Source organism: Mauremys mutica, chromosome 25 (assembly GCF_020497125.1).
Source record: "Mauremys mutica isolate MM-2020 ecotype Southern chromosome 25, ASM2049712v1, whole genome shotgun sequence".
NCBI lineage: Eukaryota > Metazoa > Chordata > Testudines > Geoemydidae > Mauremys > Mauremys mutica.
The window spans coordinates 1,552,480-1,564,912 of NC_059096.1; the positions used below are offsets into that span (position 1 = coordinate 1,552,480).

Sequence of the window (12,433 nt, forward strand, 5' to 3'; positions counted from 1 at the left end):
GCCCCCCGGCGTGGCTATTCTGGGATGCCTCCCCCAGGCTCGCCCTGTCTCTCTCTCTCAGCCCCGACTCTGTGCTGGATCCCGAGGGCGAGTTCGACCTGGACGACACGATGGACGTCGCGCGACACGTGGAGGAGCTTCTCCGGCGGCCCATGGACACTCAGTGGATCCCCCACAGCCAGTCGTGACCCTGCGCCATGGTATGGCCCGGCCCGGCAGCCGTGACCCTGGGAGCCGATCCGGGGAGCGTGCCCCGTGGAGAGCAGCCCTGTGTTCGTGTCTCTGTGCGTGGGCCCCTGGGGGGGGTGCTCAGCCGAGGGCTTTGCTGCGCCAGATGCAGTGTCCATGGCTGCGCTTGGCTGTTTGGTGTTTATCTCCGTGTACTAAAGGCAGTGGGCTTGTCGTATGGTTTCCCTGTCTGTTACTCAGGCCTGCCTTCAGCTTCCCGCTTCTGCAGCGCTGCCCCTCCCCATGCAGCAGATCCCTGGAGCCCCGTGCGTGCCCAGCGCCCACTGGGCCCTGGGGCCTCTCGGCGGGGGGGCGGGCCTGGGACTCTGTTTGCGGTAATTGTCACATCTAGGACTTTCGTGTTCAAATTCTTTCCTTTTGTTACTAGCTCCCCCGGCCCGGGGGGCATGCGCGTGTGCGTTGGGTCCTGTTTGTGTGCACAGAGACCTGGGGGCAAAGACTCTTTCTTCTCAGCCCAGGCAGCAGCATCTGCGCCTTAGGAGTGGCTTGCTGGGAAGGCGTCCCACCGGGGCCCTTTTCTCCTCCCGGTTCCTGCCTGGCCCGTGTCCGCTCAGCCGGTGGGACGCTGCCCTTCCCCCATGCCTAGAGGTGGGGGGTGTTTAACAACCCCTGAGAGGAAGGACACGACTGCTCGGTGTGCAGGAGGAACGGGGCTCTCGGCTGGGGTCAGGGCAAGGCGCGGCTCAGGCTGGGGGTGAGAGGCTGCTGGTCCCCCCTCGGGCGCCCTTCCTCCCCTTCGACATTATTTTTCTACGGCTGAGTAAATAAAGCACAGAATATTTTTTTAACACAAAGCTCTGGATTCCGCGTGTCTCTGTGGGAGCATCAGCTCTGGGCTCAGCAGCCCGCTGACGACCTGGGGAAGGGTCAGACAGAGCCCCTGGGGCTGGGGCTGCCCGTGGGCCAGGCAGCAGGTGTTTGAGCCCAGGGCTGAGCCGCACCCTGTGCGGACGAGCTGCGCTGGGGAAAACGCTGCATTTGCCAGCTGGGTTCAGTGGTCAGACTCTGGGGGGCAGCCAGGCGGGAGGACGGGGAAGTTGTGACATTCCTCCCCCCACTTTCTAAAGGACTTGCAGCAGCCCCCAGACGATCGACTGGCAGGGCTGACCCCGCATGGCTGGAGGCAGCAGGCGCTGAACCTGGCTACGGGCTTGTAGGGGCCCAGCCAGGCCCTCGCCCCTCTGCTGCTTCCCTGTGTTCAGAGTGCCCTTAGCTGCATGAGGGGAGCCGTGCCGCTGGGTCAACCCTCATCCACGTCTGTCCCCAGCGCCCCGTGAGCCTGGACCCAGAGGCACCTGGCAGGGAGATCTCGGTCCTTCCAGCTTTGCAAAGGACACTCCACAGTGCGTTCTGGGCCGAGGCAGCGCTAGGGCCAGGGGGTCCCAGCACGGACACCATTTGCACCAGTGCTGTCTGTCCTGGTTTGAACTTGGGACAAGCTGCCCCGGTGCAAAGTGTGTCTGCCCCAGGCATTGCACTAGTCGCTGAAATCCCAGAGCCCTGGACGCAGGCAGGGCATGTGGGCGGACGCCAGGGAGCACTGTCCCTAACCTGTTTCAGTGCTGCAGTCAGCGGGGGCAGCTGGTGTGTGTGTGCTTGGCTCAGTCGCAAGTCCTGCACGTGGCCTTTCATGTGAGTAACTCCACAACCATCTGCTTTGCCAGGTTGCACGTCCGCAGGGCGAGGGCTGGGGCTAGCCCCTGGCCTGCAGATAGTGCTGAGATCGTCCTGAGAACAAACCAAAGCCCATTCTTTTTTTAAAAGAAAAACTCTCTTGCCAAAGGCCCGCCCAGGTGGGGATGAGTTCTCGTCTTTTGGAATTACAAGCCAATTTCAAAGAGAAGCAGGAAAAGCTTTGGTGCGAGGTTGGATCACGACTTTTGTAGAAAGGAAAAAAATATATAATTTAAAAAACAGCCATGGTGAAACTTTTGGATAATTTTATTAAAAAAAAACACAAAAAAAAAACCCACCAGAAAACCTTGTATGTGGAAACTGAATGATTTCAACTGCCTATTTTTAGTGTTGCAGTCTGCTCCTGACTTGCATAGGGCACTAATAAAGTATTGTCGACTCTTCCGAGGGCTGCAAAATTGTATTTTTTTTGTGTTTATAGTACAGGCCCCATCTGTCCTGACCACTGCCAGCGGGCCCCCAGGCGTCTGACCCCCGTGGCCCACAGTGTCTGGCCCCCACTGGTCCTGTATGCCCCGCGCCACCTGACGGAGACGGGAACTCCTCCGGTGCTATTTCTTAGCCTCCAAACACAGTGCACGATAGCCTGGGGGACTCCCTGCCACAAGAGCAGGCTGCAGGAAGAGAACTGGATCTTTCTAGGGAGAACGTGAACACACGGCACGGCTCTGATGGGGCAGCAGGGATGCCAGCCATCCTCCCACTGGCAGGGGCAGGAAGAAACTCCTGCGGGGGGCAGGTTCTCCCTGTGCTGCAGATTTTCTTGCACCTTCCACTGAACTAGCTGGGCTTGGCCTCAAGTTGGAGCCAGGAGCTGAGGGCTGGGAGCCCTGGGCCATGCCAGGCGGGCAGTGCCTGCGTTGCTGTGCTGGGGACGGCAGCTGCTCCTGGGCAAGGGGCCTTGGGAGACGTTGGGGGTGTCATGTAGGCAGGGGAGGAGCAGAGTCGAGGGGTTCATCCACCTGGCAGCTGGGGTTGGGCTTCTGTCCAGAGCCGTAGCCTACTGCCCGTCACCCTGGTGTCTGGGCCCCCGCTCCTTAAAATGGATAGCAACAGCCAAGTCCCTGGGGGCTCCTGGGGGCCCCAGCTCTGCTCCCACTGGGAGGTGAAAGCTCTGCTGTGGGTCTCTGGTTCGCTGTTTGGGACGTCGGGGCTGGGGGGGTGGGAAGTTGCTCACTGGAGCAGAAAGGCTGGTTCCAGGGGGAAGGTTGGGTGGCGTCTCCTGGCTCTGGCCCCAGGATGCTGCTATTAGCGCTGCCAGTGCCCCTCATTCCCGGCCCTGGGGCCCCCCCCGCCGGTGCCCCCCACTCCTGGCCCTGCCGCCCCCAGCTCTGCCGGTGCCCCTCACTCCCGCCCCCGGCCCCCCCTGCCAGTGCCCCTCACTCCCGGCCCTGCCCCCCCAGCTCTGCCGGTGCCCCCCACTCCCGCCCCCGGCCCCCCCTGCCAGTGCCCCTCACTCCCGGCCCTGCCCCCCCAGCTCTGCCGGTGCCCCTCACTCCCGGCCCTGGGCCCCCCCCTGCCGGTGCCCCCCACTCCTGGCCCTGCTGCCCCCAGCTCTGCCGGTGCCCCCCACTCCCGCCTCCGGCCCTCCCTGCCAGTGCCCCTCACTCCCGGCCCTGCCCCCCCAGCTCTGCCGGTGCCCCTCACTCCCGGCCCTGGGCCCCCCCCTGCCGGTGCCCCCACTCCTGGCCCTGTTCTGCCGGTGCCCCTCACTCCCGGCCCTGCCCCCCCAGCTCTGCCGGTGCTCCCCACTCCTGCCCTCCCCGCCGGTGCCCCCCACTCCTGGCCCTGCTCTGCCGGTGCCCCCCACTCCTGACCCCCGGCCCTGCCAGCCAAGCCCTGGGTGCCCCCTGCTGCCCCGGGGGCCGCAGGGCGGGACCCCCCGTTCCGGGGGGGGGGGCAATCGGTATCTGGCCCTTTAAGAGCTGAGTCTGCTCCCGTCCCTTTAATTCTTCGTCAGTTCAGCGGGAGGCGGGATATCCGGGGGGGGCTCCGGGGGGGCTGGTAGGAAACGCGGCTCCCGGCGGGGGCACTGGGGCCATTGAGGTGGGGGGAGCCCGGGGGGTGTTGGGGGGCACTGGGGCCATTGAGGTGGGGGACCGGGGGGGTTATGGGGGGCACGGGGGCCATTGAGGTGGGGGGAGCCTGGGGGGTGTTGGGGGGCACGGGGGCCATTGAGGTGGGGGGAGCCTGGGGGGTGTTGGGGGGCACTGGGGCCATTGAGGTGGGGGGAGCCCGGGGGGTGTTGGGGGGCACTGGGGCCATTGAGGTGGGGGGGCCCGGGGGGTTGTGGGGGGCACTGGGGCCATTGAGGTGGGGGGGGCCCGGGGGGGTGTGGGGGGCACTGGGGCCATTGAGGTGGGGGGAGCCCGGGGGGTGTTGTGGGGCACGGGGCCCATTGAGGTGGAGGGAGCCTGGGGGGTGTTGGGGGGCACGGGGGCCATTGAGGTGGGGGGGCCCAGGGGGGTTGTGGGGGGCACTGGGGCCATTGAGGTGGGGGGAGCCCGGGGGCCATTGAGGTGGGGGGAACCCGGGGGGGTGTGGGGGGCACGGGGGGTCCGTGTCTCTCTGTGCTGACACCCCCCTCCCCACAGTGCCGCGATGCTGCTGGCCGGGCTGGCCGTGGTGCTGGCTCTGCTGCTCTGGGCCTGGCGCCGCCGCCCGGGGGGCGCAGGATCCGGGGGGGCCCGGCGGCGGCGGCGGCCCTGGGAGCTCGTTCTCCGGCACTGGCTGGCGCTGCGGGTGCTGGGCCGGGCCGCGGGCTGGCAGCGCCGGCACCTGGAGCAGGCGGCCCAGGACGTGCGGCGGAGCCAGGAGCGCCTCCTGCTGCGGCTGCTGGGGGGAGCCGGGGCGGTGGAGCCAGGTACCGGGGCAGGACGTCGGGCGCCCGCGGGCAGGCGGTGCCAGGCGCTGGGCTCCCGGCCCCTTGTGGGCAGCCCGGAGCCCGGCGCGGGGGGCTCAGCCTGACCCCGGCGTGTTCTCCCCGCAGGCTCGGCCGTGTTCCGGGCGCGGTGCCCCCTGGCAGAGCGCGGCTCCAACGGGGGCAAGACCCCTGCCCTCCCGGCCCTGCCGATGGGGCCCTGGGCTCTGCTTCGCAGCAGCTGCACCGCGGACTCCCCCCTGCAGGTATGTGGGGGCAGCCGGGTGGGTCCTGCAGACCAGGGGGCTGCCCCCTCCCCCACGGGTCTTGGGGGCCTCATCGGGGTGCCCAGGGGGGAGGGGGAATGTGCCTCGGCCCCCATCCCTGTGCCACAGCCCTGCAGCACCATCCTGGGGCTGAGCCGGAGGGGGCTGGGGGGAGGCTGCCCCCAGTTGGGGGAGTGGGAGCTGAGTGGGAGAAAGCTACGGGGGAGGGAGGAGTTACAGGCTGGGCTGTGCCCCCGGGCGGGGCAGGGGGGGATTTCACAGGCTGTTCCCCCCGGGGTGGGCAGGGAGGTGTCCTAGGCTGGTACCTGGGGGCGGGGGGATACAGTGACTGTGTCTGGCTGCCTTGGCTCTGTCTCCATCTCGCTCTGTCCCCACCCAGGGGCCCGTGTTGTACCTGGACGTCCTGAGCAGAGTCTTCCCGGAGGCCCTGAGCCCGCGGGGCACTGCCCGCTTCTCCTGGGCCCGGGGCTGCTCCCTGCCTGCCGCAGCCTGGCCGCTGCCCACCCTGTACTGCGCTCCGGAGGAGGCGGGCACGGTGCCCTCGCGCGCCGCGGCCCTGTACGTGCAGCTGCTGTTTGCCCTGCGGGAGCGGGCGCTGCGGGCGCTGGAGGCCGGGCTGGTCTCGGAGCTGTACGATGCCCTGGGCGTGCTGCGCGCCGGCTGGGAGGACCTGGCGCAGGACCTGGCCTCGGGGAGGCTGAGTCCCCGCCTGGAGCTGCCTGAGGGGACCCGGCGCCGGCTGGAGCAGCTGCTGGCTCCCGACGCAGCGCGGGCGGCGGAGCTGAGGGCAGAGTGCGCCAGGGGCTGGGACGGCATCGCCCGGCGCCTGTGGCCGCAGCTCCAGGTGGTGGTGGTGGCAGAGCCCAGCGGTGAGCAGCTCTACGGGGAGGCCCTGCGGGAATCGGAGTGCCAGGGCCTCCCCTTCTACTGCCCCTTCTACGGCGCCGCAGGAGGTAAAGGGGCATCGGCCGAGCCAGGCAGGGTCAGGTCAGCGCCGTGTGCAGGCAGAGCCCAAAGGGGGGGGTGTGGTGAGCCCCCGCCCCCGAGGCAGCAGCAGCTCTATGCTGCACAAGGGGGCTGCTATGGGTCTGTCTGCAGGGGCTGGGTGGTGGGGTGCCGTGTGCTCTCCCTGCTGACCCAGTGTCCCCCACCAGCTCTGCTCGGGGTGAACCTGTGGCCGGAGCAGCCCGACTCCCGCTACCTGCTGTGCCCAGGCTGGGCTTTCTGCGAGTTCCTGCCAGCGGGGCCGGGCGCTGAGGGGCCCCCGGAGACCGTGCTGCTGGCGGACGTGCAGGAGGGCCAGGAGTATGAGCTGGTGCTGACGGCCCAGGCTGGATTGTCCAGGTGCCCCCTTTCCTGCCACCCCCATACGCCCTGTGCCCCGCACCAGTCCCCTATGCTCCACCCCCCCATATGCCCCACACCTCTCAGCATCTGCCCCCTAGCCCAGTATGCCCCATGCCATCTGCCCCTGCTGGCCGTAGGAGGCCGCGATGGAATGGGGCCGGTTGGGGGGGATACGGCCGTGGCTCATGTTCTCTCTCCCTCTTTGTCTGTTAGGTGCCGCGTCGGGGAGGTGCTGAAGGTGGCTGAATTCCACAACCAGTGCCCCATGGTGGGGCCCGTGCGCAGGTGGGGAGAGTCAGCCCCACACACACACCTTGCCAGCTCCCCGCTCGCTCGGCTGCTGCCTGGGGAACACCGGGGACCAGATGGGAGCTGCCTCTGCAGGGCGGTTTGTGGGGAGGGTTGGGGGCTCCCCTCCCCGGAGCTTTGAGGGCGGGAGTGGGGCGGTTCTGGCCAGACTCTGAGGCCATGGCACTGCCCCCTGCTGGCAGAGGTGGAGTCCCCCGATTCCCACACTCACCCCCTGCCCTTGGCTCCCCAGACTGAGCCAGACCCTGAGTGTGCGTGGGGAAGGCGTCCCTGAGGAGCGCTTCTACCAGACCCTGCGCCGCGCCGTGGCCATGTGGCCAGGAGCCCGGCTGGTCGACTACGTCTGCGCAGAGAGCAGCCTGCTGGGTAAGTGTCGCTCCCGGTACCCAGCCCCATGCTGGCAAGGCTGGGCCAGGACCGGACCGGGGCCCTGTACGCGTCCTAGGACTCCTGGCTTGAGATGGCCTGGCCCCTCTCTGCCCCTCTGGCTCCGCCTCTGGGGCTGCGGCTCCTTTCAGACCCTGACTGTGCTCAGGCCCGGCTGGCCGTGCCCCCAGCCTGGCTCGGCTGGGCAGGAGGGGGCCGAGCTGCCCGGGGCTGTGGCTGGCACTAGCCCTGGTGGTGTGGAGTGGCCCGGCTAGCCTGGGTGAAGCCCATTGGATCCCCACACGCCGTCCAGATCCCGCTGCTCCGCTGAGAGGAGGGAGCCGCTTGATGACAAGACGACACCTCCTGGGAACGGCTCTGTGCCTGTCTGGAGCGAGGTGCTGCCCCAGGGCCGTCTGGGTCCCTGCCCCGCCACAGGGTTTTTCCACCCCCATCCCTCAGCTCCCAGCGTGGGATGTGCCTCCTGCCTTTCCAGCTGGGTGGGTTAATGTGAGTCCGTGCTGCCCCCCAGGTGCCTCCTCCGGGGTCTGCGCCCCCCATTACCAGGTGTTCGTGGAGCTGCGGGGCCTGCGTGATCTGTCGGAGGCGCAGCGCTATAAGGTGAGCGGCTTGGGAACGCGGCGGCACGGGGCAGGGCTGGGCAGGGGTGGTTGGTGCCATGGGCAGGTCGGTGTCTTCCTGCCCCTGCTCCTGGAAGGCTTTGTGGGGTGGAGCCTGTCCCCTTCCAGCCTGCAGGAGGGAGCGATCCTGCCGGCTCGGGGCTGCTCCCAGCACAGGGCTCTGGCCCCAAAAGCGCCGCACAGGTGCCCCCACCTGGCCTGTGGTTTTCCCCCGGGGAGGTCTGTGCTGCCATGGCTGGGTTTGGCCACTAGGGGGCAGCACTCTCTGATCAGGTGCCCAGGTCGGCTGGCTGCAGAGCCGGACATGGACGTGGAGCGGCTCCAGCTGCACTGCTGAGCCCGGGGTCAGGGCCTCGGCTCCTGGGCTGTGTCCTGCAGGCTGCCCCGTCTTCGGGGGGGTGCACTCATCAATGTCTGGGGCAGAGAGGGGCACTGTCACCCTCACGGAGCAGGGGGGCACTCGGTACAGCAGAAGAACCAGACACTCGGCCAGTGGAACTCCTCGCCACAAGGTCTGACCGAGGCTGGAGCCGAGCAGGATTCCAAAGGGGTAACGAGACCCTCCAGATGCAAATGAGAGGCGAAAACATGGATGGGGGAGAGCCCCTCCTGCTAATAGCACTCAGGGCAGGTTGTCCCGGCACTGCAGGGTATCTGGCACCTTCCCCCTGCCGCAGCTGGGACCGGCCACTGTGGACAGAGGTGCCTGGGCTTGCCGGGCCCAGCCGGGCCAGGCTGGCGACCTGTGGGGGTAGAAGGAGCTTTGGGGCACGTGTGAGGTGGAGGGTCTGATGCGAACCTCGGCTCCCGGGGCCTGAAGTCAGCCTGCGTGTGGCTCCCGTTGAGGCTCCACCCCTCCCTCTTCCTGCAGCTGGATCAGTGTCTCCAGGAGGATTTTCCTGTCTACAAAACCTTCCGCTTAAAGGGCAGCATTGGGCCGGTGCGGCTGCACCTGGTGGCGGCCGGGGCCTTCAGGGAGCTGCGGGATGCTGCGGGCTCCCCGGGCCCCATGGCCAGAGTCCTGAGGGAAAAGCGCCCACTGCACTTCATCCAGAGCAGAGTCGTCTCGTGAGGCCGGCCAGCCCTGCGGTGCCGTTGGCCCAGCGTGCCCTCGCTCGGGCTCTGTGCTTGTGCTGCTGCTCGCAGGGGGGGTCCCTGGTGTGGGGGCTGTGGGGCAGGAGGCTGGGGAGGTCCCGTGGCTAGGGTGGGGGCGGCTCCCTGTCGGGCAGAGGCTGCGCACAGAGCTGGTGGGAGGCATGCACAGCGTTCCCTGGGGCTACCGCAGGCAGGGGGGTCCTGTTGGCTTGCTGCATCCTACGTGGCCTCCCCGTCACAGAGCATGCTGAGGGGAGCAGCGGGCCCCCGCCTGCAGCCCAAGGGCACGGGGCAGTTGCCTGATCCCGCCCCGAGGCCTGCCAGCTCCCTGCGTTCGGGCCGACCCGACCTGCTGGCGAAGCTGCACCAAGCGTGGCCCTGTCGGGAGCAGCTTGTCCACCAGGTGGCGCCAGCCTCAAGTTCACCTCCCAGCTTGGCGCCAGGTGCTGGCTGGTGGGAGACCAGCCCCCGGGGGCGTGAGGAGAAGCAGGGCTGGTGCCCCCAGGTGGGGAAGGGGGTTTGCCCGGGGCAGGGGGTTGAAGAGGATGAGGCGGCTGGCGAGATCAGGGCTGATCGCCAAAGGGAAGCACCTGCCCCATCTCCACAGCCCCACAGCGCAGGGCTGGTCTCCCCGTGGCACAGCTTGGGCGCTGCGGGGCAGAGCCAGGAATGGAGCCCCGGATAAGGCTCTGACCATTGCACCCTACTTCCTCCATCAGCGGAGCTTGCTCCTGCCGCCTCCTCCCTGGCAGCACGAGGGCTGGCTGGCTGCAGAGGGAGCTGCCCCCCTGGCTGGAATTTCTCCTCTCCCTTGGCTGCGTGACTGTGACCCTCCCTGACACCTTTATCTCCAGGCGTTCTGCTTGTGCCTTTTGCCCCAGGCTCTGCCTCTGCCGCACCCCTGGAATGCAGCCACCTCTGGGGTGGAAGGTGGCGGCTGCAGAAGGGAGGCCAAAGACATGGGGCAATCTCTGATCTCCTAGGGGGAACCACCCCTGGATCCTGGGGCCCGCACAGCGCTCACAGGCCCTTGGTTTGCAGGGCTGGGAACCAAATCGCTCTGCTCCGTGGAGCTGAGCTGGGCCTGGTGGGAGCTGCAGGGCAGGTAGGGATGTCGCACCTGGTGCTTACTAACCTGGCCTCTGGCTTGAAGCTCCCAGCTATGGTGTCCTACATTGGGCCAGCAGCCTGGATCACAGAGCGTCGGATCTGCTCGCAAACAGCAAGTCCTGCGCTTGTGCGGCCCTGCAAGGCAGGGGCTGGGGCCGGCGCTTGGGAGGCTGAGATTTCCGGCAGCCTGTAAGCTGCTCTGCAGCACGTGCCCTCCGGTTTATGAAACAATGAGCTGGGGGGTGGGGGGGCTGCTTTTAATGTTTCAAAAAGCAAAATAAAGACAGATTATCTCTGAACACAACCACCGGGCCGTGCACTGTGATTGGGGCTTTAATCCCCATTAAGAGATTTCTAGCTCGAAGGCCGACTGGGCTTGATTAAAGAGTTCCCCTTGTATTTGTTATGGAGGCAGCCGCCCCATGACTATTTCACCAATTCGGCATCTGTCGAGGGGGCCCTGGGATCGTCTGGCTGCCTTCGAGATCCAAGCACAGCGGGCACAGGAGCCAGCTCTTCCCAACAGCTTGTTAAGGTTTTATTCTGAAGGCAACTGAGCTGTGATGCGTAGGAGGCCTGCTGGGCGGACAGCTGGGCCTGGGGTCAGGGAAAGCAAAGGCCCTGGCAGGAGGTCTTGCCTTAGGAAGACACAAAAAGCAGCCCCCAGCGTGGGACTGAAATTGCTCATCAGCCATAGAAAATACGAGGGCAAAGGCCCCTGTCCAGCCTTGCCCCCGCCCCGTCCAGGCTGGGTGAAAAGTTTCAACCAACATTCTGGTTGCAAGTGGAGAAAAAATGTCCGTGGGCTGGGGCAGGGAGAGGGGCCTGGAGCTCTGCTGGGAGCCGGCCCCCCTGGCCTCGCGCCAGCGGCTCCTGCTCTGCAAAGCACGTGGTGCATGCGGCTGGCGAAAGCCCCCTGGCTGGATTCTGGGGGGCAGCTGGAGGCAGGCTCCGTACAGCACCCGTCAGGGCCTGCTGCGTGCAGAGAACAGGCTCTTATTACCCTCCCTCTGGTCGCCCTACTGGACCCAGCCTTCCTGGCGGCTGTTCCCCAGCCCGGCCTTGTCCTTGTCCCGCTGCCCTGTGCTGGGGAGCGTCCCGCGGCGATGCCGGCCATGGGGCCCACCCCTGCGTTCTCTAAGCTGGAGCCCGCATGCCGCTCGCCTCATTTTCTTTTCCTAGCTGCTGCCTGCTCAAGTGTCAGCGTGGAAGCCGGGTTATTCACCTGCTATCGAATGGGAACGTCTGTTTGTCTGAGCGGCCGTGGCCAGTGCAGCCCGGGGCATTGCACACACGGGGTCAGGGACCTTTCCTGCCCGCAGTTTGGGGGCTCCTCGCTTGCTCTGCAGGGAGCCCCTCGCGTCCTGCACTGCAGGGAAGTGCCTGGGGGTACGTCCCTCACAAGGGCCCACAGCAGTGGCCGAATTCATTTCCTCCCCTTAGCGCACCCCTGTGTGCGGCGAAGCCCAGCCCGTTAGCTCTGCGTAGTCCTGCGGGCTCCCGGGGCCGGGCTGCCAGGTACAGGGGGGCTTTGCATGGACCTTACGCCTCCCTGCCGGGACTCAATGGAGAATCGCGGATTGCAGCAGGCCCAGTGCTGGGGCGGCTGGAAGCGCTCACATGGGGTGATTAGCTGCTGCTGCTAGGAACACCTCATCCTGCTGGCCCGAAACTACCATTGGCTGTTTTGCAAACCCCAATGAGTTGGGTTATTTGTGTTATGGTCGCCCCTGGAGATCCCAGCTGAGATCAGGGCCCTGTCACGCCGGGAGCCGCCCAGACCCTGGCTGAGATCGGGGCCCCGTTGGGCCGGGCACTGCCCAGATCCCAGCCCAGATCGGGGCTCCGTTGGGCCGGGCGCTGCCCAGATCCCAGCCCAGATTGGGGCCCCGTTGGGCTGGGCACTGCCCAGACTCCAACTGAGATAAAAGAACTAGAGGAGTTCCTGGAGGCCAGGTCCATCAGTGGCTGTTAGCCAGGCTGGGCAGGGAGGGTGTCCCTGGCCCCTGTTTGCCGGAAGCTGGGCAGGGCGGCAGGGGAGGGGTCACTGACGATTCCCTGCTCGGTTCATTCCCTCCGGGGCACCTGGCGCTGGCCGCGGTCGGCAGGCGGGACCCTGGGTCTGACCCGGCCTGGCCGCTCTGACGCTCAGGGCCCCCACTGTGCGGGTGCCCCACAGACCTGACAGTGCAGGGCCCCGTGGGCTGGGTGTGGCCCAGAGCTCACAATCGACCACCTCAAGGGTTAGGAACGAGGTGGGGCAGGGGCAGTAGGATCCAGTCTCACTATGTAGAGAGGGAAGTGATGTGCAGCCAGCCCCCCCCCCCCGCTGACTGACTGTGTGTGTGGGGGGGGTCCAGTGAGGGGGTTGAGGTGGGAGGCTTGGGGGGCAGGCAAGGTGAGTGCAGGGGATCCTGGTGGGGGTAGATCGGGGGGCTGGGGTGAGTGCTGAGGGCAGGGACGGTGTTTGAGGG

At 66.9% G+C, this 12,433-nt stretch overlaps 2 protein-coding genes across 5 annotated transcripts in view; both read left to right on the plus strand.

Annotated features, from left to right (window-relative positions):
• Nucleotides 1-2,007, plus strand: part of LOC123356250 (signal transducer and activator of transcription 5B) — a 45,105-nt gene extending 43,098 nt beyond the window's left edge. For all 4 annotated transcript variants that reach the window (XM_044999314.1, XM_044999316.1, XM_044999313.1 and 1 more), the window contains exon 19: nt 62-2,007. In XM_044999314.1, coding sequence (XP_044855249.1) covers nt 62-188 — 127 coding nt within the window. In that variant the 3' untranslated portion in view covers nt 189-2,007. The remainder of the gene's footprint in view (nt 1-61) is intronic.
• A 2,512-nt stretch (nt 2,008-4,519) lies between these two features.
• Nucleotides 4,520-10,671, plus strand: GHDC (GH3 domain containing). Its single transcript, XM_044999127.1, has 9 exons — nt 4,520-4,807; nt 4,934-5,070; nt 5,471-6,044; nt 6,246-6,435; nt 6,652-6,723; nt 6,980-7,113; nt 7,646-7,734; nt 8,626-9,366; nt 9,400-10,671. Exons 1-8 carry the CDS (start codon nt 4,546-4,548, stop codon nt 8,824-8,826), a joined length of 1,659 nt encoding a protein of 552 aa, XP_044855062.1. The 5' UTR covers nt 4,520-4,545; the 3' UTR covers nt 8,827-9,366; nt 9,400-10,671.
• The last annotated feature ends 1,762 nt before the right edge of the window (nt 10,672-12,433 follow it).

Coding starts and splice junctions, on each gene's coding strand:
- GHDC (XM_044999127.1), top strand. CDS start 4,546: ATGCTGCTGGCCGGGCTGGCCGTGGTGCTGGCTCTGCTGCTCTGGGCC. Junction 4,808..4,933: donor AGCCGGGGCGGTGGAGCCAG/GTACCGGGGCAG, acceptor TTCTCCCCGCAG/GCTCGGCCGTGTTCCGGGCG. Junction 6,724..6,979: donor ATGGTGGGGCCCGTGCGCAG/GTGGGGAGAGTC, acceptor TTGGCTCCCCAG/ACTGAGCCAGACCCTGAGTG.